The sequence below is a fragment of the Calypte anna genome, chromosome 1 (assembly GCF_003957555.1).
Source record: "Calypte anna isolate BGI_N300 chromosome 1, bCalAnn1_v1.p, whole genome shotgun sequence".
Classification (NCBI taxonomy): Eukaryota; Metazoa; Chordata; class Aves; order Apodiformes; family Trochilidae; genus Calypte; species Calypte anna.
In genome coordinates, this window is record NC_044244.1 from 40,800,891 (window position 1) to 40,827,353 (window position 26,463).

At 39.6% G+C, this 26,463-nt stretch overlaps 1 protein-coding gene across 2 annotated transcripts in view; it reads right to left on the minus strand.

Moving 5' to 3' along the window:
- Window positions 1–1,679: 1,679 nt before the first annotated feature.
- PARVB (parvin beta) overlaps window positions 1,680–26,463 on the minus strand; it is a 58,905-nt gene continuing 34,121 nt past the window's right edge. For both annotated transcript variants that reach the window (XM_030463028.1, XM_030463035.1), the window contains exons 4-13: window positions 24,884–24,986; window positions 23,042–23,182; window positions 22,087–22,202; window positions 16,444–16,502; window positions 14,836–14,855; window positions 13,063–13,124; window positions 11,573–11,641; window positions 9,452–9,553; window positions 7,844–7,916; window positions 1,680–5,336 (exon numbers count right to left, since the gene is read on the minus strand). In XM_030463028.1, the coding sequence (XP_030318888.1) occupies window positions 5,260–5,336; window positions 7,844–7,916; window positions 9,452–9,553; window positions 11,573–11,641; window positions 13,063–13,124; window positions 14,836–14,855; window positions 16,444–16,502; window positions 22,087–22,202; window positions 23,042–23,182; window positions 24,884–24,986 (822 nt within the window). In that variant the 3' untranslated portion in view covers window positions 1,680–5,259. The remainder of the gene's footprint in view (window positions 5,337–7,843; window positions 7,917–9,451; window positions 9,554–11,572; window positions 11,642–13,062; window positions 13,125–14,835; window positions 14,856–16,443; window positions 16,503–22,086; window positions 22,203–23,041; window positions 23,183–24,883; window positions 24,987–26,463) is intronic.

Here is a 26,463-nt window from a genome sequence, read left to right on the forward strand (position 1 = left end):
AAAATCATCATGTGACATTTTGTTCCTTTCACTCCTGGTTCTTTGAGTATTTTATAAAGCAGATGAGAGCAACTCTACCTACCTGGTAGAAGGAAAAAGCCAGGCAGAAAGAGATTAACTAATTTGTCCCTACGAGAGCTTGTTAGCCACACGAATGCCCAAAATGCTCCTAGGAACCAAGAGTTATCTCCACTAGGCAGTGCTGCTGCTCTTCCTTCCTTTTTCCATCACTGATTAAAGAAGAAAAGCTCCCTACAGCAACAACTTCCCCAGCACATTTCCTTCAGGCACCAGTTACAGTAGTTAACTCTTGCAGAAAGCAAAGGCAACTCTGCAGTCAGCCATGAAATCCCTAAATGAGACAGTGGACAGTCACACTAATTAAGCTGGTCTGGTATAACACCATTAAGGGACCCGTATTTAGCTCCATGTCATATACCAGAATGGGTAGTTCAGGATTAGCTATATGAGGTAAAAGAAAGCAGGTTGAAAACAGATTTCCAGCTTCCATGAATTCTTAATAATTGAGAATTTAATCCAACATCCTTAGTCAAATGGTAAAACTTAATTGTGTTTTCTAAGCAGATAACAAGCACAACCATACATCAACTTAGCAACGACCCAGAGTCCCTTATGGACTATGCAGAAGTACATGCCATAGCCTAGAAATCTAGCAAAAACAAAGGAAGGTATGAGTGGAGATGCTCTTGTGAACTTTGAATTCATATCAGCAAGCAGAAAGAGCAGGAAGAATTAAATGCTGGGAAATCCATACATAATTAGTAGGTCTCTCCCTGTTTCAAGTGACAACTCCAATGACTTCTTTCTTGAAAGCCTTGTTCACAATACAGCATGTCAGTGCTAAAAGGACAAGTCAGAAACACACCTGATGGACAGGCATCTTTTTTCCTCCAAAGCTGACGTTATCACCAGTGTGAGAAGTATCCAGTCTCCTGTAGAACAGCATTATTAAATCCTGTATCAGCTGCATTTGATTTCACGACCATCAACCCCCCCACCTCAAGTCTTTCTGTACATTCCCAAAGCACACCTCATGCACACACGCCCCTACAAACACACACCTGGCCCTCACATAAGAAGAGACCCTGAAGAACAAGTCAAGGAATCAACAGCACTCCCACCAATAACAAGTTCTGATAATTAATTTTCCTGCTCCTCCACAAGGCCTTGCTCTACTGGAGTCACTCCATGCTCTCTCCATACCAGAGCAAAGGGAAGCACAGAGGCATTTTCAGTGTCGCTCCAGATTTACTTGGGCTTCTGGCTTCCCAATTGCATTGTAGACACAGACAGGGCTGGCTTCAGCATGCCAGGCTTCCCCACTGCACCACTGTGAAAGAACTGAGCTCAAAGTCTTTCTGTGGTATGAGAGTGTAATTCAGCTACATTTCTCTTGTGGAAGGAAAAAAGTAAGCAACTTCATCAGGTCCAGCAGCTGAGCAATATTAAAAAAAAAAATAAATTTAAAAAAAGTGGCTGATGAAACCTGCAGAGGACCTAATTTGTATCTGCCCATACAGTCACCTCACCTGTACCATGGGCTGGTGAGGAGATCATTGCTTTGCTTGATGACCCTTGATGAAGAAGATGGCTGATGCTCACCTTTCAAAAGCTCCTCCCACAGACTCATTTATGTAGCAAAAGAAAGATACAGAAAACCAAGCAATCATTATTTATTTATTCGAATAAATAGTACAACTGTCACAAACCATGCATAACACTCCTGATGTGACTTTTAGCAAACATAGCATTGCATTGTAACTTGCTTACAGTACACAACTCCTGTCACAAAGCTGGATATCTCCAGCATATGACAAGTTCAGAATTTTATCTGCAAGGCCGGTTTTTAGTAGTTAGAAATCCAGAGTAAACACTGTTAAAAAGAGTAGAAAAGACTCTTAAAAATATATTAATACTGAAAGCACTGAAGGAAGAGAGGTAAGAAATCCTATAAGGCTTAAACAGATCTTTTTTTAACCTGCCACTGTTGGTTTTTCATCTTGAAAAACAGGATACAGTGGAGGAGCATCTGGTCTACTTCTGTGGTAATACAGCTCACTGGAACTGAGTAGGTCAAACAGATGCACCTGAAAAGAAAGTTGTATGGATTGGAAAATACAGACTTTCATTAAGCACTTACAAGAATGGAAACATTAATGCTGCAAAGCATTCAACACTCCAGATGAAGTCAACAGCATTCAGATCTACCCCACTGGCATGTAGGGAACATACCTAAAACTCTAATAACACAAAGTGTTCATGAACAACAGTTTTAACTTTTGACTTATCTTTTTGAAGAGGAAAAGAAGTATCATGCATATGTAACAGAAAGGCATGACAAAAACGAGTGTTTAGGGAACTTTTACAGACATTGCTCCTCCTGGAAACTGGACTGATTGGGATGAAGCTCCAGTTCAGTTAAATCCATCCTGTCTCCCATCTGGTTAACAATAAATACAGTATTTATAGGAAGGGTGATCTGGCTAGACAACAAGGAGCCAAGGAATGAAAAATGTATTTTTCCTGTATGATATTTACTTAAAACCATAACAAAACAGGATACGACATGTGCCCCCAACCTGCTCAAGGCACCAAGCCTGCAGTCTTGTCTGACAGGGATATTGATGGGAGGAATGCTAAAATGGACCCATGCCTCGGGTTGTAGGGGGGGGACTTGGAGACTTTCTGCAGAGTGAACAGAAAGACAAAGTTGAACAAAACAGGAACTCTTAAAATTTGGAATTATGTTCTCATATGCTCACATGCAATGAAGATGCCAGCTGTATAATCCCATCTCAAAACCACCCATTCTCCTTCTCAAAGCCAAAAAATGCTCTAATCCATCTCCTCCTGTTATTTTCTGTTTGCTTTTGGTATCAGTATGGCTTACAATTTCAAAAGATAGATTCTCTGGAGACCTTTCCCAGCAGTTTGCCAAATATAAACAGCAATGGCATTTCCACGTCACCTGAAGGGAGGTGGCTGGAATGACAGCTCTTCAACAGATTTGTTTCCCACAAATACACTGCATCAAACTAAAAGATTGAAAGACCTTTCAGTTCAATCACCTTCCAGCCTCACAACACCTCTATTTCACAGCACAAAAAGTTAGACCAATTTCATTAACTTGCCAGAAGAGATGACCCACCAGGCCTTAGTGCCTCTGCAAGTCTCCTCTGCAGTAACTGCTAATACTGCTCTGCAATAACATCAAGGAAGAGTCTGGTGGCCCCATTTGAAATTCGTGTCCAATTGTTTTAGGCTTTGTGTAAACAGGGAGAGGTCAGCTCCCTCCCAGAGCACAGGCAAGCAATGATTCCCCACAGAACCTTACAGAGCAGATGAGCTCTGAATTTTTCAGGAAAAAGGCAGCTTCCTTCCATTTTTGTTTTGAAGGTATGAGGGAAGGAGACCCAAATAGTTCAAATACTAGAACTCAGAACCCAAAAATATAAAACAAAGAAGCAGAAGGCCCTTCCTCCCCTTTGGGATTAAAAAATGTTTAAGGAGGGAAAGAGAAAATCCTTGTTGTAAAATTATACCATTCAAATAGCATGTTTCCTCTTGAACACATGGGTAAATAATATTTGGTATAAGAAATCCATTTTTAGGGCAAGAGGATGCCTACTTAAAACAGAACTCAAGTGGAGCAGAGAATTACTACCTGCATCCTCTTTGGGGCACCCTGCCTAATGTTTCACACAACATCACAGCTGCTCATTAAAAAACAAAAAAAAAAAGTTGCTGCTGTGATGCATAAAAGCAGCAGTCAAACCTCTCTTCTATGCACTCCAAGGAAAGGTCTTCTACTATATGCAGATCCCACAAGCTTACTCTGTAAATTACAATCCCACTTCCTTCACACAGGTCTTCTCAAAAATCTCTCAGACAGCTCATGCTCCAGCCCAGCCTTCTTGCACACACACACTGCTGCACCAAGTACATCACCAGCCAGGAGCAGCTCTACAGATTAAACCTGATAAGTAAAATGAGGTAACTAGAGTCTCCTGGATAAATCTAGCAACCTTTTTTTTAAAACAGATTCTCACTAAAATCCATAACAATTTAAAAGACAGCAAGAGCAGGTCAGAGCCTAGCAGAGTATTTCTTGGCACGGCAGAGGGCAATTCAATGGAATTATTTTGAAACATAACTGATCACTGAAGAGCTTCAGATTTGAGTGCTAACCATTGGCCTGCACTATGTATACCACATATATGCATAGCCCAGTGCAATCCATAAATAGAAGCAAACTCTTAGTTATAGAGGAATTCAGTTTTACTCTTTAGGAAAGAAAAATACATTAAACTCTGTTTATAAAAGCCTGATCCCTAGAATTGTACAGCTGCCATTAACTCCAACAGGAATGAATATGACCCTTTAATTTAGCTATGTAAAATGAAGAGCCAGTCTTTACACTGCCAAGCTCATTGTTCTCTGTGTTTTTTTCAGAAAAGACTGGGAGCAAAATGCATCAAGCCAGCTTGTGCCTCTTCGACCAGCCCCTGACTAACCTGACTGAAGCTGTGTGCTTAAAGGATAACAGTGACTCTAGAAACCAAATATATCCTAGAAAGGAGATGAAATAAAAAATGGGCATCAAAAGATTAGCTGGTTATCCCACTGCAAGACTTATTCTTTGTAAACACTGAATGGAAGTAACACTGAGTAGCAAGAGGTTAACATAAAACCTGAAGCTTTTGCTATCAGCTTCATATAGTGCTTGGAATTCCCCTCAGTCCCACCAACCCAACAGAACATACAAAACATTATTTAAGAGAAAAGGCTCAGCTGCTAAATAAGTTCCAATGTGATTTTCAGTCGCTAACACTTAAGCCTGGAAAATTATCAAATGGCAGGCACAACCAAGGACCATGCAAGAGAAAGTCTGTACAAGAACCAGTTTCCAGCCATGAGGAAGGTCACACGTTTTCCTTGCTCATTAGTTAGTGGTATATCTCCTTTATCAAATGAATACTTGTTGATCATAAGAAACAACACATTCAAAAGAATTTTCTGGTAAAAGTGTCAAATATCTACACATTTTCAAGTGACATAGAGAATACACATGAATTATTTTTAGTGGGATTGTCATACAAACAGCTGCAGAGACTGCATCAACCGTAGAAAGAATCTATCAGGTGTAGCATAAGGCACAATGGGAGCGTGCAGAGGGTGTGTTTATTGTGATTTCTGCCTAAAGAAGTGGAAGGATGAAGGCCTCAGCAGCTTCCAGGATCATTCAATGTTCTTATACTTTGTGAACAGGTTGTATAGAACCCTGAGGGTAGACTTCAGATCCAAGTTGACAACATCTGTGGAAGAAAAGGAAAAATGCTTAATTTGCTTTTTGCTCTCCTTCATTTGCCCTCAAAGAAACCAAGTCCTTGCAGCTCTGATCTGGAGGGACCAGCAACAAAAGCCTACAGAATTCTGATCTCTGCAATTCAAGTTTTTTAAATGTCCCACACGATGCACTTCAAAACACCTTAATGACAACAGTCATGGATAACTTCTCTGGAAAACAGAGGATAATGCCCTTTCTCATATCAAACTGGTTGCAGAAAAAGTCTACTTCTGGCTTTGAGAAATGGTATTGATGGCCACACTGGCCACAGAAGCAGCAAACTAGTAACCCCAACACATCGTATGAGATACTGAACCTCACACATGCACACCTCTGTAATGATACAGTTCATGAACAAACAAAGCTGAATTCTCTTAGTAGACTCAAAAGCTTTCTGTTATCTAATATTCTTTCTACCATATTAGGCCAGGGCACAGGTCTGGAACAGTACTCAACAAAAACTTTTTTTTGCTAGCACATCCCAACCTATTGCTATAATAAAATGCCAGGAAATACCACAAAAATGTAATCCAGGGACTGTAGGGGGAAGCACAGCACAGAGAAAACTGAAGAGGTGGAAGGAAAGGTTGGATTTAATATGTAAGAAAGGAGAAGGAGGTTGAAGCAAAAACTACACAGTAAACAATACATACAGAAGCAGAAGTAAGGCAGAACACACAATCAAAAAAATCTTTCCAAGAACTAAGAAGACAGCAAATCATTAACAGACTACAATTAATGTGAGGCCCAGGGGGAACACCTACTGCCTGTTTTGAAGAATCATTGCCAGTACCTCTCCACACTTCCCTCTCACCACATACTGGATAACACCAGTGGTTAGACCTCACCATTTTGTCTTGTATTTTCAGTAACCTCTCAAACTTTCTTCCTACCCTTCTTCTACTATTTTACATACTTGCATTTGCAAAAGTATTTTCTCCTGCCCCAAAGAAAGGAAAGATCTTAACTGCTGTGAAGTAGTGTATCCTGAAAAAAAAATACTGTCTTATCTGGATAACTGAAATATGAAACATTTCTAATTTTTCCAGGTATCATGTAAAGTTGATTACCACCACAGAACTATCAGTAAGGTAACAGACAGAATCAGCATTGGTTCCTCTGTACCAGACCCAGTTCCCTCATTTAAAATGTAAATTTAGCCATTGGGAACAATGCTTTGTAACAGTCAGGCATTTCAGAACCTGGAAAATCAATGCAAATATCTGGAGAAGAGACAACTAGCAGCACACCTAACCCACTGATGCTGAGAGTCACTTCTTTCTGCCTGGCATTATGAAAACGCAAAGAAAAACCCAAGCAAACAAAAAAAACCCAAACCCATAAACCTGACCCAAACAGTCAGCTCTGTAGGGATCAGAGATTTGCAGTGTTTGTTTGTCCATTTCATCCCAAACTGTTTTCTTTTCCCCTTCCCACTGAAACCAGGACCATAACCTCCCTCTCAGCTGACACAGCTTGAAGAGACATGATCAAATCCTGTGGGGTTCAGTTCCTGCCTCTGGCTGGTTCAGATGCTATAAACCAAGATCAAGGTGCTAGTGAAGAGAAACAGAAACCTGAAAGGTAGTGCAGAAACATCACTGGAAGCCAGAAGCACAGCTAGGAAATCAGGCATGTCCCAAGGAGAGAGCAGCTGGGTGTAAAAGGCAGTGAAGTCCAAGAGCATGATACAAGGGCACCAGAAAGAGCACAAGCAGAAGCTGGGAGGGGGCTCAGACCTGCAGCACTGTGCTGGGCAGGTATGTTCCATCTGCCCTCATGAAGGCATTTAAGGCTGATTCCTACTAATTTCCAACAGCAATTTGAGCTACCTAACTGCTGCTGATCACCCCTGCTGATTACACTGAGGAATGAAAGGTTTGGGTGGCCCCATCGATAAAAGAGGGAAGGGACCCATCACGTTTATTTGGCAGTGTGATGACATGCCAATTTAGAGTCAGAAAAAACTATTGCCATCACACAGACTGATATCACACAGTCTTAGAGAATTTTACCTTGGAAATCCCATAGTGAGTTTATGAACCAACTTGTGGCTGAATTAAAATATTCCCTGATGGAAATTACACCTCCATCCCTTGACAGTTCAGACCAATTGTTAATTACCTTCCCTGTGGCAAAAGTTATACTGTAAGTCTAGTTTGACATTTTCCTAACTTTAGGATCATGTTATGCTTTTGTTTGCTGCACTAAAGAGAATGACAGTGCAAGATGCAGCCTCCCTGTGTGGGTGATTACAGCATTCCTTAATGATCAGAGTCTAAAAGGCATACCCAGGAATAAGCACAGGTGAGGATATACCCCAGACAGACAATAATCCTTTGGAAAACTTTCAAAGGGTGCATTTATGGCTCCACTTTGTGGTACTACTGCTACTGTCTTTGAATGGAGTTTGAAATGCACTTGAATATTATGTCTTTATTATAAACTGTTGAAAGCCACATGGCATGTACATACCCTCAGGGCGAGCTTTTGGTTTCTTCAGTCCTCCATCTTGCATCAGCTCAAAAGCAAAGGAAACATTATGGACCTGAAACACAAACAAGTGCTTAGAATCTCAGAGTTATATAGGCATTGGAAGTGTTAAATCAGTTTTTTAAAATGCCTTAGCTTCTCTTTACCTGACACAAAGAATGATAATGCTATTTAAATCAATATTAAATATTTACATGCTTAAGTGTGGCAGGAAGTACATACAAGACACTAAGAAATGAAAGCTTGTATCATTACAGGGCAAATATTCACTTTGTATACCAAGGAATTAATTTAAGATTTCCAAATTTCAAGTGTATAAAGGAGCCTGGGTACCACATGAACCAGAAAATCCCATTAAGCCCCAATCTCAGTCTCTACAGCAGAGGCCAGAGAGCTCCCAGTAACAACTAAAACAGAACTGCATTATCTTGAGTTCTTCCTAACTGTACCCAAGATCAACATTTCTGACTGCAAGGCATGAAATCTCTCGCCCCAGTTACCAAAGGAGGTGACTGAACAGAGATGAGAAAATACATATGGGTATATAAGAAAGAGGAAATAAGGACACTAAAGGGAATTATTTTCAAACATTAGTTCTTTCTGTGTTATTATCAGCTGCCTATCAAGCAACATCAACATCACATTGTCAAGAAGCCAGGCTGCTTAATGCATGACCTTGTGCAACCTCACTTAGTCTTTTGGTTCTTTGACTTCCTCTACTTGACAACAGAGATAAAAGTCAATTTAAGTTTCTCTTTGAACCAAATGCTTGAAAAAATGCTTGGTGGTGGCAGTTCCTAGATGGACTGTGCAGTGAACTTGCAAAACAATCTAGGCACAATTGTACAGAAAGGGATTCCTGAACAAGCCACCAAGATTCACCCATGAACATAAGGTTAGAGGAAAGAAAATGGACAAAAAGGAAAAATGCAAGAAAGTAGGTGTCTTCTTAGTCTCTTCTTCGAGAAGTAAACACTATGGTTTATAAAGATCTGCACAGCAGCTTTCTTCTCTGTGCTTACTGAGGTTTAAGCAAAGAAATTTAGATTATGAATTGTGTGTACTTTTGTTACTGCAAATGACAATTCTGTAGATACAGCAAAGAGGAGAGATTTAATGAAAGCTCCTCATCTTTAAAGTCAGGCAGCTACACATACAAAGCTACCCTACAACAAGGAAGAAAGGCCCTGTTCACTGGCAGAGAGGCAGCTGTCTGGCACAATACGTGCAATAAAATACTCCAGGCAGTACTACAATTTAATAAATCGCTTTAATTATGCAAAGTCGTATACAATAGAAAGCACTTATTACTGCTTCACTCATTCAAGATATTAATGAGCTTTATGTGCTGTTTGATGCTAGTAACAGAACACTTTTCCCCCTTAACTATGGGGAATACACACATTCATTTCACAAAAAATATTTAGCAGTATTTGCAATCAAGTGTCATAGCCACTGCATCTTTGCTACAGCTCCGGAGGAGAAGATTATCGGGTTCTAATATACTGGGAAAAAGAGAAAGGATATAATAATTGGAAAATATAATGTGGCAACAAGGCAAAAAGACTACAACTTGGAGTTTCTACCCACCTTTTGGTCAAAACTTTCAGGTGTTAAGTAGAAGTTGTGAAGTGGAACAAAATAGTCTTCAAGGAGACCCATGAGTAAAACCAAGTAAACACCATCTGCAAACTAAGTAGAAATACTGATGACATTCTTAGGTAAAAACATCTGTTTTCAAAGAAGCATTCATAAAGAAGCAGAATAAAGAAAGAAATTATGTACTTTGATTTCTACCACTGTTCTTTGCTAACACAAAAGTGTAAGACTGTTCAGGACCCACAGACTGCTTCTTTCAGGCATACCAAAGAACTGATAGCAAGTTTAACAAGTATTTAGGGCTTTGCTTCATCTGCTCCCTGGATTCATCTCTACCCTTGCAATCACCAGTGCAGCTGAGCAAGCTAAATCAGTCTTTTCTAATCAGTCTGTTCTTGACAGTCTTTAAAGAAAAGAAAAAAAAAACCCCACAGGATACAAGGCTTTCTGCCTACATCTGGTAGCACTATTTCCCTGAGTCTCATTTCCTGAGCAAAATAAGACCATCAGCTATTGCTGTAGCGTTAACCCATCCCATGCATGATCATGTGTGAACAACTATTTAAGCTACTTTCATGCAGTAAATAGCTTTAAGCAAAAGAAATTAAAGGCATTTTACCCAAAAGTTATCTACAATTTGTACTTCTTAGTTGTGCAGAGTTTTAAGTCTGAATAAGCAGGGACTGAAAACAAGATTGTCCTCTCCAGCCAGTTACCTATTTACTAGAATGCTGAATTCCATGGGGTGAGGTTAGGGTATGTATGGCTGTTCCTGCTTTTCCTCACATTCATTTTATTTGCTTGAGGAATCTTGCTAACTTAACTAGAGAATTTAATATAGCTTTTTTGATTAATAAAAAAAAAAAAAAGACACTGAAAAATGTTTGCACATTATATACTCCCAGTCCTAGTTCTACAGCACCTGGTGACTTCAACCACAAGTCCTCTTGCATCGTGTGTGCTGCACATTCAAATCTCTGCTCTTATTCAGAACTTGAAATTAGGTCTCCTCTGTTACAGGTAAGAAGCTTAGCTTCACAAAAGAATTTTTTTCAAGTAAAAATAGATTGTTTATAGTTTCAGGCAATATTGAATAATTACTAAATACCTTCAGCAATACTATTCAGTATTCCTTCTAGACAGGATGACTAGACTACTTATTGGCTAAAGTGGATAATGTTACATATTAGTAACAGATTACCCATTTGTGATCCTGGTATATCCTTTGTGACATCCTCTAACCTTTAAAAAAATAAATTGCTGGGTATTTTCAAGGCATTAAGCAATGATTTCTTTTGACAGAACAGATCCAGTCACCCATTTATCTCAGTGAAGCTATATAAAATAGCAGTGAATTATTGGTATTAAACTGAGCCAGACTCAAACCGATTATCCATACTCCTGGTATAATTTTCTACATGCCATCTTCTTTTTCTTTTTTTCTTTTTTTTTCCCAGGACAAGACAACCATCTCTCCACAGTTCAGTGAACTCTGGAAAGAGTATCTTCTTCTGCATAGAGAACCCTGTGCCTGAAAATTGCTTATTTTCCATAAAGCAAGAAGTATCCCACTGACAATGAAATTCACACTCACTTGAGGTTTCCAAGCATTTTTAGCACCTAATTCTGAGCTAGAGATCAAAGCTCATGCTGATATCTTTGTGACATACTGCATGCTGCAGTCCACACTCTTCCCAACAGCCCTGGGCAGCCAGCTATGAAGAGGATACACCAGTTCAGTAGGAACCCTCACAGCTAGAAAAGACACAATCCACCATCCACCCATAGCTACAGCAACTGCTTTGTAGCACCCTACTTTGATAAGAGAGAAAAACTGCCCTGGAATTATATTATATTCTACAGCCATTAATATGACCCTATTCAATTTCCAACAATTTTACCTTATAATACAAAAATCAGCAGCAATACATGTAAACATGAGTAAAGGAAGCAAGCATCAGTTAACATCATTGCTACTTAAAAGACAGAGCCCCAATCCTATAGATTAATAGGCCCAAACATAAACAGTTGCAAAACAAGGTTTTATGGAGCAAGGGCCTAAATTTGTAATTTACACAGTTAGGTTACATACAAAAAGACAAAGTCTTCTACCTGGGTTTCTAACTCTGTTACTTCCAAATTCAGTTTATTCAAGTGTTTGTTCACAAAGGTGATCAGAGACTGTAAAAAAAAAAAACAGCAGAGTGATATTAGACTCTACAGTCAGTATCCATATGAACATAAATTTCAAGGCATTCTTTTAAGTTTAATAAAGATGCACACGTGCTATTAGCTTTTCCATCAATAAGTACAAAAAAGCTGAAAACAGCGCAGTCATTTTTATTGTACCATATGCCAGAAGTCACCAGATGGTGCTATTACATACAACTTACTTTTTATTTTTCCTAGTACATAAAGCCCACTTCAGCATTTGTAGGAAAAAGCTGCAATGACATTGATTCTTTTGAACATTCTTTGTGAAGATGAAGCAAGCAGTAGGTGTGTTTACTGTCCACACTTACGTCTTCAGGTTCTTGGAGAATTTCCTCTACCTGGGAGCAAGGCATGAGCAGCTAAGACTCCCAAGAGAAGACAGTGCATTATTCTGCACACACCTCTGGTGGAGTGATGTATGCATGCCAATTAGCAAATTAGATTTGTTTTATAACCCAAATCTCTGTTCCTGCAGGAAGCAGACTTGCAAGATCCTTTTACTATGAATCAAGTACATGCTGATGCATGTATCATCAAGCAGAGATCTCTCAGCCAGCTTAAAACACTTCCAAAAGGAACAGAGAGTTGGGTGTAAACACTTTAATTGCACTGATAGTGTTAAATTAATTCTCTATCAATTTCAAAGCATCATTTTGAATGCATACATCCTCTGTTTCGTACAGAGCAAAGGGACAGATTACACATCTTTGCATACTACTGCTCTAATAAATAGCTGAACAGCCACACTGGAAAAGCCACACCGGAACCACATGAAGTCTTTACCTTATATATTCTCTAAAACTAAAAAGAGATGGAGGAGACCAACAACTACTTTATTCATCCACTCTGCCTAGCACAAGGAGCCATGTCAAGAATATGTCTGGAGAGGTGTGATTTTTGGTGATGCTTAGACTTGGAGGACAGGCCAAAGGACCATGTAAATTAGCGTTAAGCAGAAGAGCCCTGGGGACAAGAGCAACTCTTCTGTAAAAATCTTTATATTTAGCAAATTTATTTATGGGTGAAATACATTTGAGGATACTGTGGAAAATATCTTCCAGTTGTGGAAGAGGACTTTCAGATTAGGAATGAGCTGAAAATCAAACACCAAGTACTTCCTGGGGAGACTGAGGCTGTAAGAAGACACATGCATGACTCTGGCTGCTGGATAATGCGGACTGAATTTAGCAGAGGTACCCAGAAAAGCCCTGGCCAAGACAGCAGAGCAATGAGTCAAGCCTGACCAAAGACCTGACATTGAAACAGTGATCTCTGGGGGATAAACATCCTTTTTACTATTCCAGTATCCTCCTTTGCCATTTACCAGATCTTCCTTGAGACAATAAATAATAAATATATACTAATAAAATTTTTATTTTACTTTTTACCTTTTTGACTACGCTGAGTTTGTCTGGTGCATGATCAAACAGTGTGTCGAAGGCATCACGCTCTGGTTATAGAGGGGGGGGAAAGAAGAAAAATCAATATCCCTCCAACAGCCAAGTGTGGAAAGCAAGTTATGTGACCCAAGCTTAGAGTTCTTAGACAGTCAGGTAACATAGGCTTGAGCTAAAAGTTACCACCCTAATTTGGTGTCTAAAGCCCAGAGAGAACTCCCCTGGAAATTTTGAGAGGGAAAAGCAATGTATGATTCACTGATTTCTCTTTTCTGCAATTTGTAATTGGTACACAAAATATGTAGGAGGAAGAAAAATTAAAATGAAACACAAATTTTGCTTGTGCTCCAATCCTAACTTAAACAATGAGCCACTGAAACATCACCCTGCATTGGGGGGCTGCAGTTCAAGTGGTAGCTATTGTTGCATCCACTGCTCAGAGTCAAAATCAGATATTCATGTGATTCATTTAGAATTACTCATAGTGCCCAGGCTTCAGTAAAGCTTAAAACTGAGCACAAGTGTAATCTGATTCAGCAGTGTATGAAAACCAAAGCTTACATGCAGCATGAAGATCTAAGTTATCTTTAGAGCTTCAAAGCACTGTGTAAGAGTATCTAATCCAAAATCTACTAGATCAACTAAAGCAGTGCAACATTTCACACAGTGGAAGCTTTGGACTGACTGAAATTTTCCAAACACTGAGGTTTTTAGTTGAACACTGTCATTATCACGTAAACCAAGAAAAAATTTAAAAATCTAATCAATTCCAATTGCATTAAGAAAATCCCAAACAAACCCAAATACTTTAAAATGCTGGGAAAGTGTGCGAGTTTCAAGCTGTTGAAATTTTAAGCATAGTTTTTAACAAAGTTTTTTCCTAGTTCAAATTATTTTTATTTACAGTACACATTTTAGTAGTTTTCTATTGTTAAATAAATAGACATATATTAACCAAATTCCTTTGGTATCTGAAGATAGTTATTTAGCCCCTCCAGCCCCTCCGATATTATTTATTTTCAGAGTTCCTTATTAATTATTAATGAAAATATTCTGCAATAGAGGAAATGGTCATGTTGCACACAGTCCTTTACAGGAGCCCACATCTCTTTGATGAAAAGTAGTGACTTAATGCCACCAACAAAACTAAATGTAAAAAGAGAAGTCTCTCAGCAGTAACACCAAAAAAAAAAAAAAAAAAAAAAAAAAAAGATTTTGTTTATAATACCAGGTCTACGGTTGGCAAGGGCTAAACTTCAAATTCTAGTGAACATGGAGGAGATAAAATGCTCCATATAAAGGACTTAGGGCTGACTGGTCACTGAAAGCAGACAGATAATCACAGCTTTCTTAGACCTCTAACTATACACATTTACTTATTTCCATTTATTTATTTATACAGAAATTAAATGGTTGCATTATGAAGAAGGAGTAACTTATTGCTGAGGTCTGCAAGGATTTTTATGTGAAAGCCCTTACAACAGTATAAGGAAATATTGATCTGTGCAGCATTTCTGCTATTCATTACTTAAAAATGAAAACAAATCGATGGAGACCTGTCTGAAGAGCATAAACACTACACTGGATGATCTGGTTCTACACACTATGCTTCACATCTGTGTGGAGTAAAAGAAACCTTCCCCTGCAGTATATCCCAAACCTATGGAATTGTTCAGTTCATTCTCTTGATCCACTGAAGGAAAACAAACAAGATTTCTATGCCTGATATAAATAAAATATTTCAGAGTCAATTTTGCTACTTACCAAATCTTCCCATCATCATCCTGCAAGTCAGAGCATTCACAAAGATTGGGTTAGTTCATGAACAATCACTTTGAAAAGTAAAACCATGGACTTAAAGGGCCTTTTCCTGCACGATGCTGAGGCCAGACCAGACCCAACAGTGCTGCAAGGAATGTCCTCAGCAGAGCACCAGTGATGTCAGGGTAATACAATTGAAATGAACGGAAATGCATACTTTGCAGTTAATTGGGATTTCTTATACATAACTATTTTTATGAAGAAGAGTGAAGGAACAAATGTACTACTGCATATAGTTTCCACAAGTACAGTCAGCAGATGTTATGCCACAGAGCTCAGGAGTGAGGCTGTCTATCACTCTTTGATCTGTTTTCTCGGAAGAAAGAAAACATACATCAGATCTGGATATTATGTAAACACAACTGCCACATATAAATTATATGCACAGCCAGTGAGCTCACCAGACATACAGATGTTTATCAGCTGAGAATCAGGCAGAGGAATTTGAAAGTATTCAATGAATACTGGATTCTGCTGATCACTGCATTTTCCATAGCTATACTTATCTCTGGGCATGCAACACGTTAAACACTAAACCTCTTAATATCATGTAATATTAAATAACTTCATAAAATACATGTATAAACACTCATGCAAATCTGTAAACATGTTTCTTGCTAAAAAATGCCTAAACCCCACTCTGCAGATTACCACTTGCAAACCACATCTGAAGGGGAGGACAAGCTAACTACATTGTTCAAGGGCATAGGAGAGAGGGGAGGAATTTTGGCCCACAAACCTGAGGCTGAGCTCTGATCCTACAAAAAAACACTATGAGATCTTTAATGTCCACACAAAGATGTTATGATCTCATTTTTGAGTGTTTCCATCTGAAAGATCATCCCCACTGAGCTAGCCACATGGTACTTCATTTATCTTCAGTTAGAGGAAGCTGAGCCAACGCTACAGTGAGCCAACATACTGATAAATTGAAGGAGGGCTCAACTAAGTCCCTCTTAGAAGAGTTGCCTTCAGGCCATGAAAAGGAAAACCTCAGCTTTTATTTGCAGCCAAAGTGCATGTCTAGCCTTCTCCTTATAAAAAAGACTATAAAAATATAAAGCGAAGTATTCTGTTGAAAAAAATGGAGAAAGAAGAGATTTATTTATTATTGCTGAGCTCTAGCCCAGAGATCTTCTCTCCTTACAATTTAAACAGGGTATCACTTCAGTTTTGAGACAATTGTCTTTTGTCTAACTAATTCCTCCCCAAAATATCTACATGGGCCCTTCACTTGAGAGAGGTAACAGCACAGGGCATGTATTGCTATATGCAGGAGGCAAGGGGGCAAAAAGGGCCCACATAGGTCACTTTCAGTGAACTATTTGATTAAAAGATTCTGTAATACAGGAATGCCAAGAAGACACTCTTCTTTGTAACATATTTCCAGAGACCAAGTTATTTCTATACAGTCAAAAAAGCACCATATCAAGGGATTTTATTATTTTAGCAAATTTTAGGGGGGGAAGATTAAGTTGCTCTTTCATCTTTTCTAATGGTCTCATATCATGCACCAGACACACTCAAGAAGCTCAAGTGCTTTGTACTTACTCTGTTGTAGTTGTCAGCTCCTCTGTAACATGAGTGGTCTGAAGGAGGCCTTCACGTTTCTGGAAAGGAAGATGGAGTTAGAAACTGAGACAGCATTAATAAAGGAGAAGTTCAGCTCTGCAGCATTCAGCATCTTTCAAAATCCCTGAGGAGAAAATAGGATAAAGCATGCTCGCTACATTTTGTATAGGTAGAGGTGAAAATACTGACATAGGAGGGCTCATTCCCAGAACAGTGGCATTTATCAGCTTGACAGTCAAATGGACATTTGGGAAATGTGTGTGTATACACATACTTATATATAGGGATTTTCAGCCAACAAACTCACTAACAATTCTCCTTCTGAGACCAGAGTCAACATCATGCCTGTAACACAACTTAAACAGAGTTTGTCAGCCCTGTCCTAAATTCTCTAAAGGCATTTTTTCATGTCATGGTTTCAACCAACAATCTGACACAATCAGCAGCCTAGCTCTCCAGAGAGGTCTGGGGCTGAAATAACACAGACAGCTGCCCCCAGGCCAGGGCTCCAGAGTGCCAGCAAAGCTCCCTGGGCATGAGGGCAGCTCTCCTAGAACAAGCCTGTCACTGAGGCCACCAGCAACCAAGGAAATGTAAGGAGCATAAAAAGTCCAACTAGTGATTTCACAACAAATAGTATTTCCCTGTTCCCAGGTTTGGTCTCCTTGGGATAATTTTCTGCATGAATAAGAAGTCTCCTATCCAACAGAGAGTTAGCATGCAGTGAGGCTCAGTTTCAAAACAGTTTTATATCAGCTTCCTCGGCTCTGTTTAAGACACAGCCCCCTGACACAAGTGGGGTCAAATGCTGCTGAGCCTCTCCAGAGTTTTGGAGGCACAGCACATGCCTTTCAGAGGCTGGACATGCTTTACTCCAGTCTTTCTTAATATCAATGTGGGTCCCTTCCAAAACATTGGGATATAGCCTTATGCCTGAACAGAGAAATTTATTTTGTCCCATTTCTATGTGAAAAAAGCTGACACAAAAACCTCAGATCTCAGCAGCCATCTCGGAACCAGGTCTGTCAGAATAACTCACGGTGATGCTGATGATCAGGTAAGCAGGGAATGAGCTCCATAAACATACACCATCTCAGTATTTTTCACCAGCTGAACCTGAAGCAAGAACTTTTTAGGGAGAACAGCTCTGATGAGAAAGAAACACATCCTTCCCCAGGAGCAAGCTAAAAAACAAAAACCGAGATCTAAAAAGCAGTGAGAACTCCTGCCCTTCCATTCCCTACTCAAGGAATGAAGGCAGCATTGGTTTCTCAAGCCATCCCCCAGGGAGCCTGGCTGAGAGCATGGTGGGAGCTGTGGTCTCCCAGCACTATTACAGCTCCGTGCCTGAGCTGGGCCCTGTGCTGGAGCTGCCAGCTGGCCACGTCTTCACAGCCCCTCACTTCCCTATCACCAAACATCTCATCCTGCTCCCCCGAGGGAGCTACGGGAACAGCGCCAACAGCTTTGGAGAAACAAGCCAGGATGACAGCACGGATGAGGAAAGCATCTGACAGGGGAATGTTTTCTTGCATATAACAGGCTATTGTCTTTATTCCATCCCACCACACCTCTGCTTTATTAGCACAGGTTTCTGGACCTTCCAGACACCACATACCACAGGGAGAAGACCTACAAACTGTGAACAAAAACTCAGTAAGTAATGACTAGTGAATAATGCCTTTAAACACCTGATAAGAAAGAGGAATGGATGCCAACACTGACTCCCATATAGGTGAAAATGGCAGCGTTTTTACCTACTCCCCTCCAAGGCAGCTGAGCATGCTGCTCACACAGCAAGCCTAAGTCCCTTGGCCTTGCAATCCAAAAGCAAATGTCATTCTTTGATAAAACAATGATTCCTTACACCGCTGCCACCAGATATTTATTCTTTATCCTGCCTTGCCTCTGACCTTTCAGTCTGCTACTCAGACTATGAGGGAATTACTGTAAAAATACCTCAGACCTCCCAGCAGCACCAAGATAAGACAGGGTGAAATTTTTAAATTGAGGCTGAGGAAAGCTAAGTGCTACAATGGCAGTTCCTGAGCCCTGTAAAAATAACCAACACAGTGAGCCTGAAGACCAATTTTTAGTCTTACTTCTAAGAACATTTTTGTTTTCCTCAGTTAAGGTATCTCTTCATCATGTGAGGTTACGTTTCACATATGAAGCAGCAGAATCAGCTGGAATTCGTGGGATTTTAATTTCTTGCTGGAAGAATGCAATGAAACCACAAAGTTTCTCTCCTCCTTGCCCTCAGTGAGGAGGCCTGGAATGACAGGCACATGCTGAGTGATACCAGCATTAGCACATGTATCATCTTCAACTCAGCTTAGCACTTAGAATAGCTCTTATCAGGATCTTAACTAGAAGATCCACCCAAATCCTTACTCTGCTAGGACATTTGATATATAATTTAAACATATTGCCATGGTTACAATTTTTTTTATTTCACACAAAAGCCACCAAGAAAACCAATTCAGGAGGTTGATGTTAAAAAGATTTGAAAGTAACTAGGTTTCAAGAATTCCACTCTTGAGAGGGGCTACCTCATGGTGCCCATTATTAAATAATATAAACAAAAGCTTTTCTGCTAGGTTAGTCTTGTAGTCATTCTAGGTAATATCGACAGACAAACAGACAGGCAAAGGTTCTTCCTGCCAAGGGAGGTAAAGCAGAATGTCCTCTCCAAAAAGCCTGTGGCTTTCTGAGTGAACTATACAGTGCAGGAGCAAAAAGAGTGTATTGACCTACAGACCTAGCCACAGATCTTCCTCAGAACCTAAATTAACTATTTTAAATTAAAAAAAATACAGCACCTTAGAAAAAAATCTGTCTGTCACCTCAAGATGCTACAGCAAGGAAAGAATTTAAGGGAGGGGAAGAATCACAACCAGACTGTGGAGATGTTGATAAATGCATTCCATGAAGTACACTGTTGTCATAATACAATCTCATTTTATGTAGTAGGATCCTAAAAATTAGAGAAGACAAAGCCCACAAGACTTACATGAGCTAACAAGGTATTCTGCATTGCTCTGGGATGGGCTATGGAAATGCATACAACTTGGCTAAGCAGTAACTTGCTAAACCAGTATGACTCTCTTATTTTCATAGTGTAAGGACAGACCTCCAGGGCAAGAAGCACCTCATGCATCTGCATGGTGCAAGGACAGCTCGAGAAAGCTGATAATGATAATCCTGAGTGCCAAAGTCACCTATGAAAGTGAGACTCACTAGTTTTTAAAATTTCAGTGCGGGTGTGTTCTTGAACAATACTCCCACAACATCCTACAAAGTTTTCTTGCTGCAGGGTCACTTCTGCAAAGCTTACAAAGAAGTCACTTAAACTGTTGATTAATCCCCTTAAATGCATATTTAAGCAAGTAGAGGCACCTAAATTAAAATCTCTTGGAGCAGGCATTTTAATTGTGATCTAGTTTGACAGAACCCTAATCATCACTGAAGTTTGTTATAAGAGATCATTTAACACTAAATTGATAATTATTATAATAATGATCTTAATAATAGTTTTCTTACTTGGATTAGGAACAATATTAACCTCATTACCATTTTCTGCTTGTCATTAGTATAACAAAGGCTAAATAATCCCCATTTAAAGAGATCTGTTACTGAATCAGCATGTATTTTTAGACTAGATTATGGATGCTGAACTACAAAAATTGAATTTACCAAGATATCAGGCAAAAATTATTGTTGCAGAAGAAACATGTTCCTGTTTATAGTGTGCCTTGCTTTCCATGTAAATAAACAAAGCTGAAGAGTTGCAAGATTCTCCTAGCAGTAGGATAGGGAGGCTGAAACAAGCCTTCTCTTGCATGGGGACAGCTGAGGTAGGCTCACAGCCAGCAGTTGCCATAACCATCTCCAGGACTCCAGGCTCTAGGTTCAAGAGCAAGAGCCTGCAGCCTCTCAAGCTTAAATTAACTCTCAGTGTATCTTTGCTCTGACAGCTTCAGACACTCCCCTGCAGACAGAGGAGTTGCTCTTTATCTCTTTCTCTCTTTACCTAGATTAAGTTAGTCTTTATTTCATCCTGTCTTCAGCTCAGCTTTGTCTAGTCTCAAGATAAAGTGACTCTAGAAAACCAGATGCTTTCAGTCAGTTCTCCATAGACTTCCCTCTGCTACAGAGGTGGAAGATCCTGTATGTTGCAGTAAAGACAAGTAAAGGGAGGCTTTACCTCTTTAACTGAGTTTTTTTTTTTTAACCTGGCTTATCAGTACAGAAGACACCTCACTGTACTGGTCATAAAAAGATTTCTAGCATCAGGGTATCAGAGGACTGTTGAAAACCTTGTATTTATATTTTCCTCCTTACCTTTCCAAGACAATAAAAGGAAATTTAAAAATAAATTAATCTTGTATTTAGTTTCATGTACATTTATGCCTAATTCAACATTTTTGAAAGATCTATAGCAGCCTGAAAACAGTTCAAAATCATCTCTTAAAGATAATGCATACATTTATTGTGAACCAGGGAGCATCCATCAATTACACATTTACCTCACATCCTGCACCTATAGAACGTTCAGGCAGGCAGCCTGGAAAATGCCATTATGTAAACATAAAGCAAAATGAGGCTTGCCTGATCAACCCCCATGCAATTGCATCTTGTAAGGGGATTCACATTTGCAAAACAGAGTCAGAGATCATTTTATCTTCTTTATTCTTGCAAGTAAACCTGATACTGCCTGCCAGCTCTAGCAGTACATGGCAAGAAAGCCCTTCCACAGCCTGCTGCCAGCAGCTCAGCCTGCACTGCACCAACAGCACTGAGCAAGCAGCAGTCACAGCACCATCAGAGAGGCAGCTGGAACAGCTCTGCCTGGTGTTTCAGCAGCAGTTCAAGAAAACTGGGTTCACATGCTACAGACTGTACTGCCACAGGAGCTTGCACTGGGATAGAAGGTGAGATAAAAACCAACAGTATGTATGAAAGCAGAGTCTTCGTAGACTGAAAGGAAATGGTCAACACCAAGAGGAGACAGAGAACTAGAGCAGTATCTGGGGCTGGAGGGAAGAAGTCAGGGTTCCTCGAGTCAGGTCTCTTCTCCATATCTAAGGACAGCTAACAAAAACACTAGGCTGTGAAAGAAATGATAAAAGTCTATTAGAATGCCAAGGAAAACAACGTGTCTAAGTCTGCAAAGTAAGTCATTGGGGAAAACCAACATCAGTAACAAGCTTCCCAGGCTGGGGAAATTCTATGTTCTACATGGTGAACTCCTTTCTGTGCTGTTTGTGTTTCAATAGCTTTTCTACAAAAAACAAACAAACAAAAAAAATTACAAACACCTCCCCCTCCCCCCCCCAAATTACAGACACAACCTCCATTTATACAAAATCCCATCAATCACATGTTTTTAGCTTGATATTGCAGTAGCAAATGGTGGTCCCAAAAAGACATTATCTCTCAGGATCACATTTAAGCACACCAAAAGTGCACTCCCAGGACTATGGCTCACAAAACAACTGGGACAAGAATTTTCAAAATGACAAGAGATTGAGAAGCAATGGACAGGAGCAGCCCAGTACTACAAAATCAGTAAAAAACAGTGATTGTTCTGATCAGTTTTTCTTGGGAGTTCATACTCACCCGTACAACTACCACTTGCACAGACACGTGTTCAGGCAGTCGAATGGGAGCCCTGAAATGCATTGCCAAAGCTACCAGAAGGTGAAGAATGGAAATCATATTCTTGCCGTGGATTGCTGCAGGGAACAAGAAAAATGAAGCAAATAAAAAAATACTGAGGTTGTATTTTGAACAAATAGCTCTAGGAAAAAGGCAGCAAAAAATGTTTTGGTGAACAGTCTCTTTGGTTTTTATCCTTCTTCCTCTTTTACCTGAATCAACAAGGCCTACAATATAATTTTAAAGGTAGCAAAGCCTAGATCCAACCCTCTCTTTAAGTTATGTGCCTAACTTAGGAATCCAAATACTCCAGCTCCCTCTAGTCCATGAAGACAGGCAGACTCAGTCTCTCTCCTGCCACTGTACTGGGGAATTATAGTTTTAGCAGACTTCCAAGGTGTTAACACAAGCCTTCCGGGCTGCAAGAGATGATTCCCACTCACTATCTAGGTGAAGGGACTTTTCAAATTCCATTCTTACATTCAATTTTAACAGGCCATGCTCAAAAAGAGGGCACTTTCTGCCTAGCCTGTCAGAAGCTGCATCCTCCAGCAGGATGTAGGATCATTTTACTATCACAGGGGTGGCCTGAAGGGCTGGACCACCCTCTAGAATTGGAATGACTAACATTTTTTATATCTGCAGGGACTCAAATTCAGGAAGCTAACAAATAACTTCCTAATGAAAGCATATCCTTAAAGTAACAAATCACTTCAATAATTTCATAGCCATGTATGTCTGTCCTTAAAGTCCACAGAAGAAGGTACCAGTTAGAATACTTGTATGGATGTATTAACACCCTCTACACAAATAATTCTAAAAATCACATTGAAGCACAGACAATATGATCATCCTACTGACTATCATACCCTCCTTGCCTGTGAAGCTGAGACAGAAAGCACAACAGAGTCCTTACAGTCAACGTTCCACTTGATTGCCCAGCCATGGGGTCGGAGCAAATCGTGGACAGCTTCCAGGACTGTCTGCAACTTCTGTTTCTGACCAATTTCAGATTGCGTCACTTCTGCCACGTTCAGTTTACGGTCAGCCAATTTTTCTGCATTTGAAAAAAACAGAACAACAAAAAGAACAGAAAAAATCAGATTTAACAAGGGCCTGGGTAAAATAACGAGCACAGAGCAGTGGGCAGAGCTAGACTCTGTTCGGAATTTTCCGAGAGAATGATTTTCCTCAGAAAGCAAAATTCCTGAAACCAAAGCTTTAGTCAGTGTGTCAATTCCTATAAAAACTGAAATAGAAAATTTGTAACATCTAGAAGAACATGTTCATCTACCAGGTGTCGAAATATATGTAACAACTTTCAGATAGGCACCAAGTTATTACTAACATCTATTGTACCTCCTGTTTTCTTCCACTGCTGAAAAGCATTTGGCACAATACAGTCTACACAAGTTCAATGGATTTTTCTAATAAATTAATTTAGCACAAAAAAAGGAAAACGTGTAGCCACTTACTTAAGCTTGATAAGCTTTATTACAGGCTAGCTGAAAGTACAAATTTAAGCTTAAGCAAATCTTCTGAGACCATCAATCCATATGACCTTGAATGCTCCCAGGAAGGGGGAAATGTGTTTATATACACCTAAGCCCTTTCTAAATGTCTGCAGGCCTGAGGCTGGAAACAAGGCCTACAGAGAAAGCAGTGGTACCTAATGACCTGTAGCTACAGTGAAATACACTATTATCTGAGGAAACAGTGGTGTCTGTATGTTAAGTATTCATACAAATAATCCCCAGCTAAAAGTAACTCTACACTCCCACTCCCCACCATGTCTGGAGGCTCCCAGCTGTAGTTTAACCAATCAGTGTCAAAAGTAATCTTGTTTTATTCCTCAAGTTATTTTTGAGGAGTTTTAATTGCACACAAAGGTTAAAATTGGTTGTGAACCAATTTTAAAAGCTTGTGAACAATCATCAAAATGCTGCAGACCTGTTATTTAAGGGTCAGGTCCGGAAAATTCAGTAAGCAGCATCCTTTAACACCAGTGGAATTGGCTCTATGAGGTCCCCTTGTCCCACTCTGACACATACATCCCACATCCCAGCCCACTCTTGAAAACACATCATAAGTAAACTGAGAACAGTCTGAAAATCTGATAGTGGAAACAGTGTAGATTTACAATAGCACTTGTAGCTCCAAGGCTCTTTCTCTGCTAAAAGCACCTCCATAAATCACTGCACCATCAGAAGGCTGTCTCTATTGTGCTTCTTGCATGAACACACATAGTGCTAAGATGTAAGAGGGCTGCAAAATCACAGTTTCTTAGCTGAGTATATCCTTTCATGAATCATTTGCACACAAGTGCACATTATGTGTATGTGCCTACTGCCACACATTCTCTTCTCATTTTTTCCCCTAAGTCATTCTATCAGGACCTCAAAAAAGCTCTCCGCCCAAAAGCTTTCAGAAGCAAACTACACAGATAAAATTTTGGACATCGTGGCTTCTGCTTGGTACCCCACTGTAAACACAAATCTCTTCACCTTTTTTCTGCCATATATTTCATATATTTCTACTTAGTCTATAAAACAAATACCTAGGAACCTTGACTTCCTTGCCTTTCAGCAGACAGCATGAGAAGAACAGATGGAGAAGCTGACATTCTATCTGATCAGTGAGACAAACTCTATCTCTGGTGAGATGGCAAGCACAGGCCTGCTGCTGCCTGCAGCTTTGGAAAATAAAAACTTTGAGCCCCTTACAGTCTTTGTGGCTGCCTCCTCTTGTGTGAACTTACCTAGCAGCTTTTGCAGCACCTGCCCATCATAGAGGTCCTCTTCAAGCTGTTTGACAATGATTCTCTCCTCCACGAGCACATCATTAATCCAGTCAATTAGAACCTGAAAGTACAAAAAAAGCAGGCAAATGTCTAAAAACCACTGAAACATTCCTTTCACTGAAGGTAGTAACCAGCAATAAAAACCAAAGCAAGAGTAACCAAGTTTATGTATTTCAAATTTACAGAGAAATAAAGGACAAAGAGATGCTTTTGCTCTATTGCTTTTTAATTTAGCTATTGCAGCATGGCAATTTTAGCGACCTCTATTTTCCCTCATTAAAATGTCTCCTTATTGGACCAATTCTAAAGCAAGTAGCAACTGCAACTCTACAACAATAACCTCTGCTAGTCTATCTGTTCTACACAACTCAAACTCATGTCTTACCTATTTTATGAGAGCAGCAGACCTGCTCATAGAGGACCATAGTCCTATGCTCACACCATGATCACTACCCTGAATAGGTATGAGTGGAGCACCAGAAAGAAGAGCTTCAGAAGGGAAAGAGTGAACATTCCTACTAAGAACAGCTAAACAGATCCACTGGCTAGATCCCTGCCATTAGCAACAGGACAAAGTATTTTATCTTAAAGTATTGCAGAATACAGAAACCTTGAATTAAAATTTTGGTTTCAAATGGACCTGATAGCCATTCTAAAACATGTGCAGTAGTCCCCATATGCAGACTACAGTAACTATAAAAAACACTCAATCACCTGCAAAACAGGAATGAACATAAAGAACCTTTAAAAAGAAAAGGAACTGAGTTAAGTTTTCCAGGTGCCAAAGATAATAATTTCCAAACAGTTACAGGAAAAACAGCCCTGACTGTTTGAAGTTGCTAGTAGTGCTTCCTCCAGTTTATAACTTGGAAAACTAAATGACTTTGTCAAAAATAATATCATTCTGTGTGAAGAGATGGAATGTTAAATCCTGCTAAGTGGTGGATTCTATAAGAGGAAAAGAGTATTGCCAACCACAGACATGTAAAATCCATTAACTAGAGCTAAATAAAGCAATAAGCCTCATTTAAAAATTCTGCATTTTTAATTTGTTTCAGATAAACTTATGGATTCTTTAAATTGACTTTCTGATTAGATCCTATTCCACTTCTTTTCAGCAGTCATGATAGCTAAAAAAGATTCATGGTTTTAACCCACAAGTGATTATGAAATGAAAGAAAATAAACAAAATACAGACAGGTTTGAACTGGAAAACTTTGGCAATCCTAGGAAACATGTACATTTGAATAAATTGGTCACAGGGGCATTTAAGTAACTCAGTCTAGTTACTGATGTTCACTAACTCCACAAACCTCAACTGAGTTTTGCTAGGCTCAGCATCCACAAAATTAACAGTCCAAACACAAAATAATGATGTTTCATGTACCTCCATTCTGTATCTATAGTACTTCCAAAGCATGCTGAAAATGTGCAGGGCTGAAACTCAGCTCTAAAAACAACATAAGAGCAAATTTTAGGTGGAGGATATGTCAACCAGTCAGTTGATGGAATGCAAAAATCTGCATTGATGCTCATGT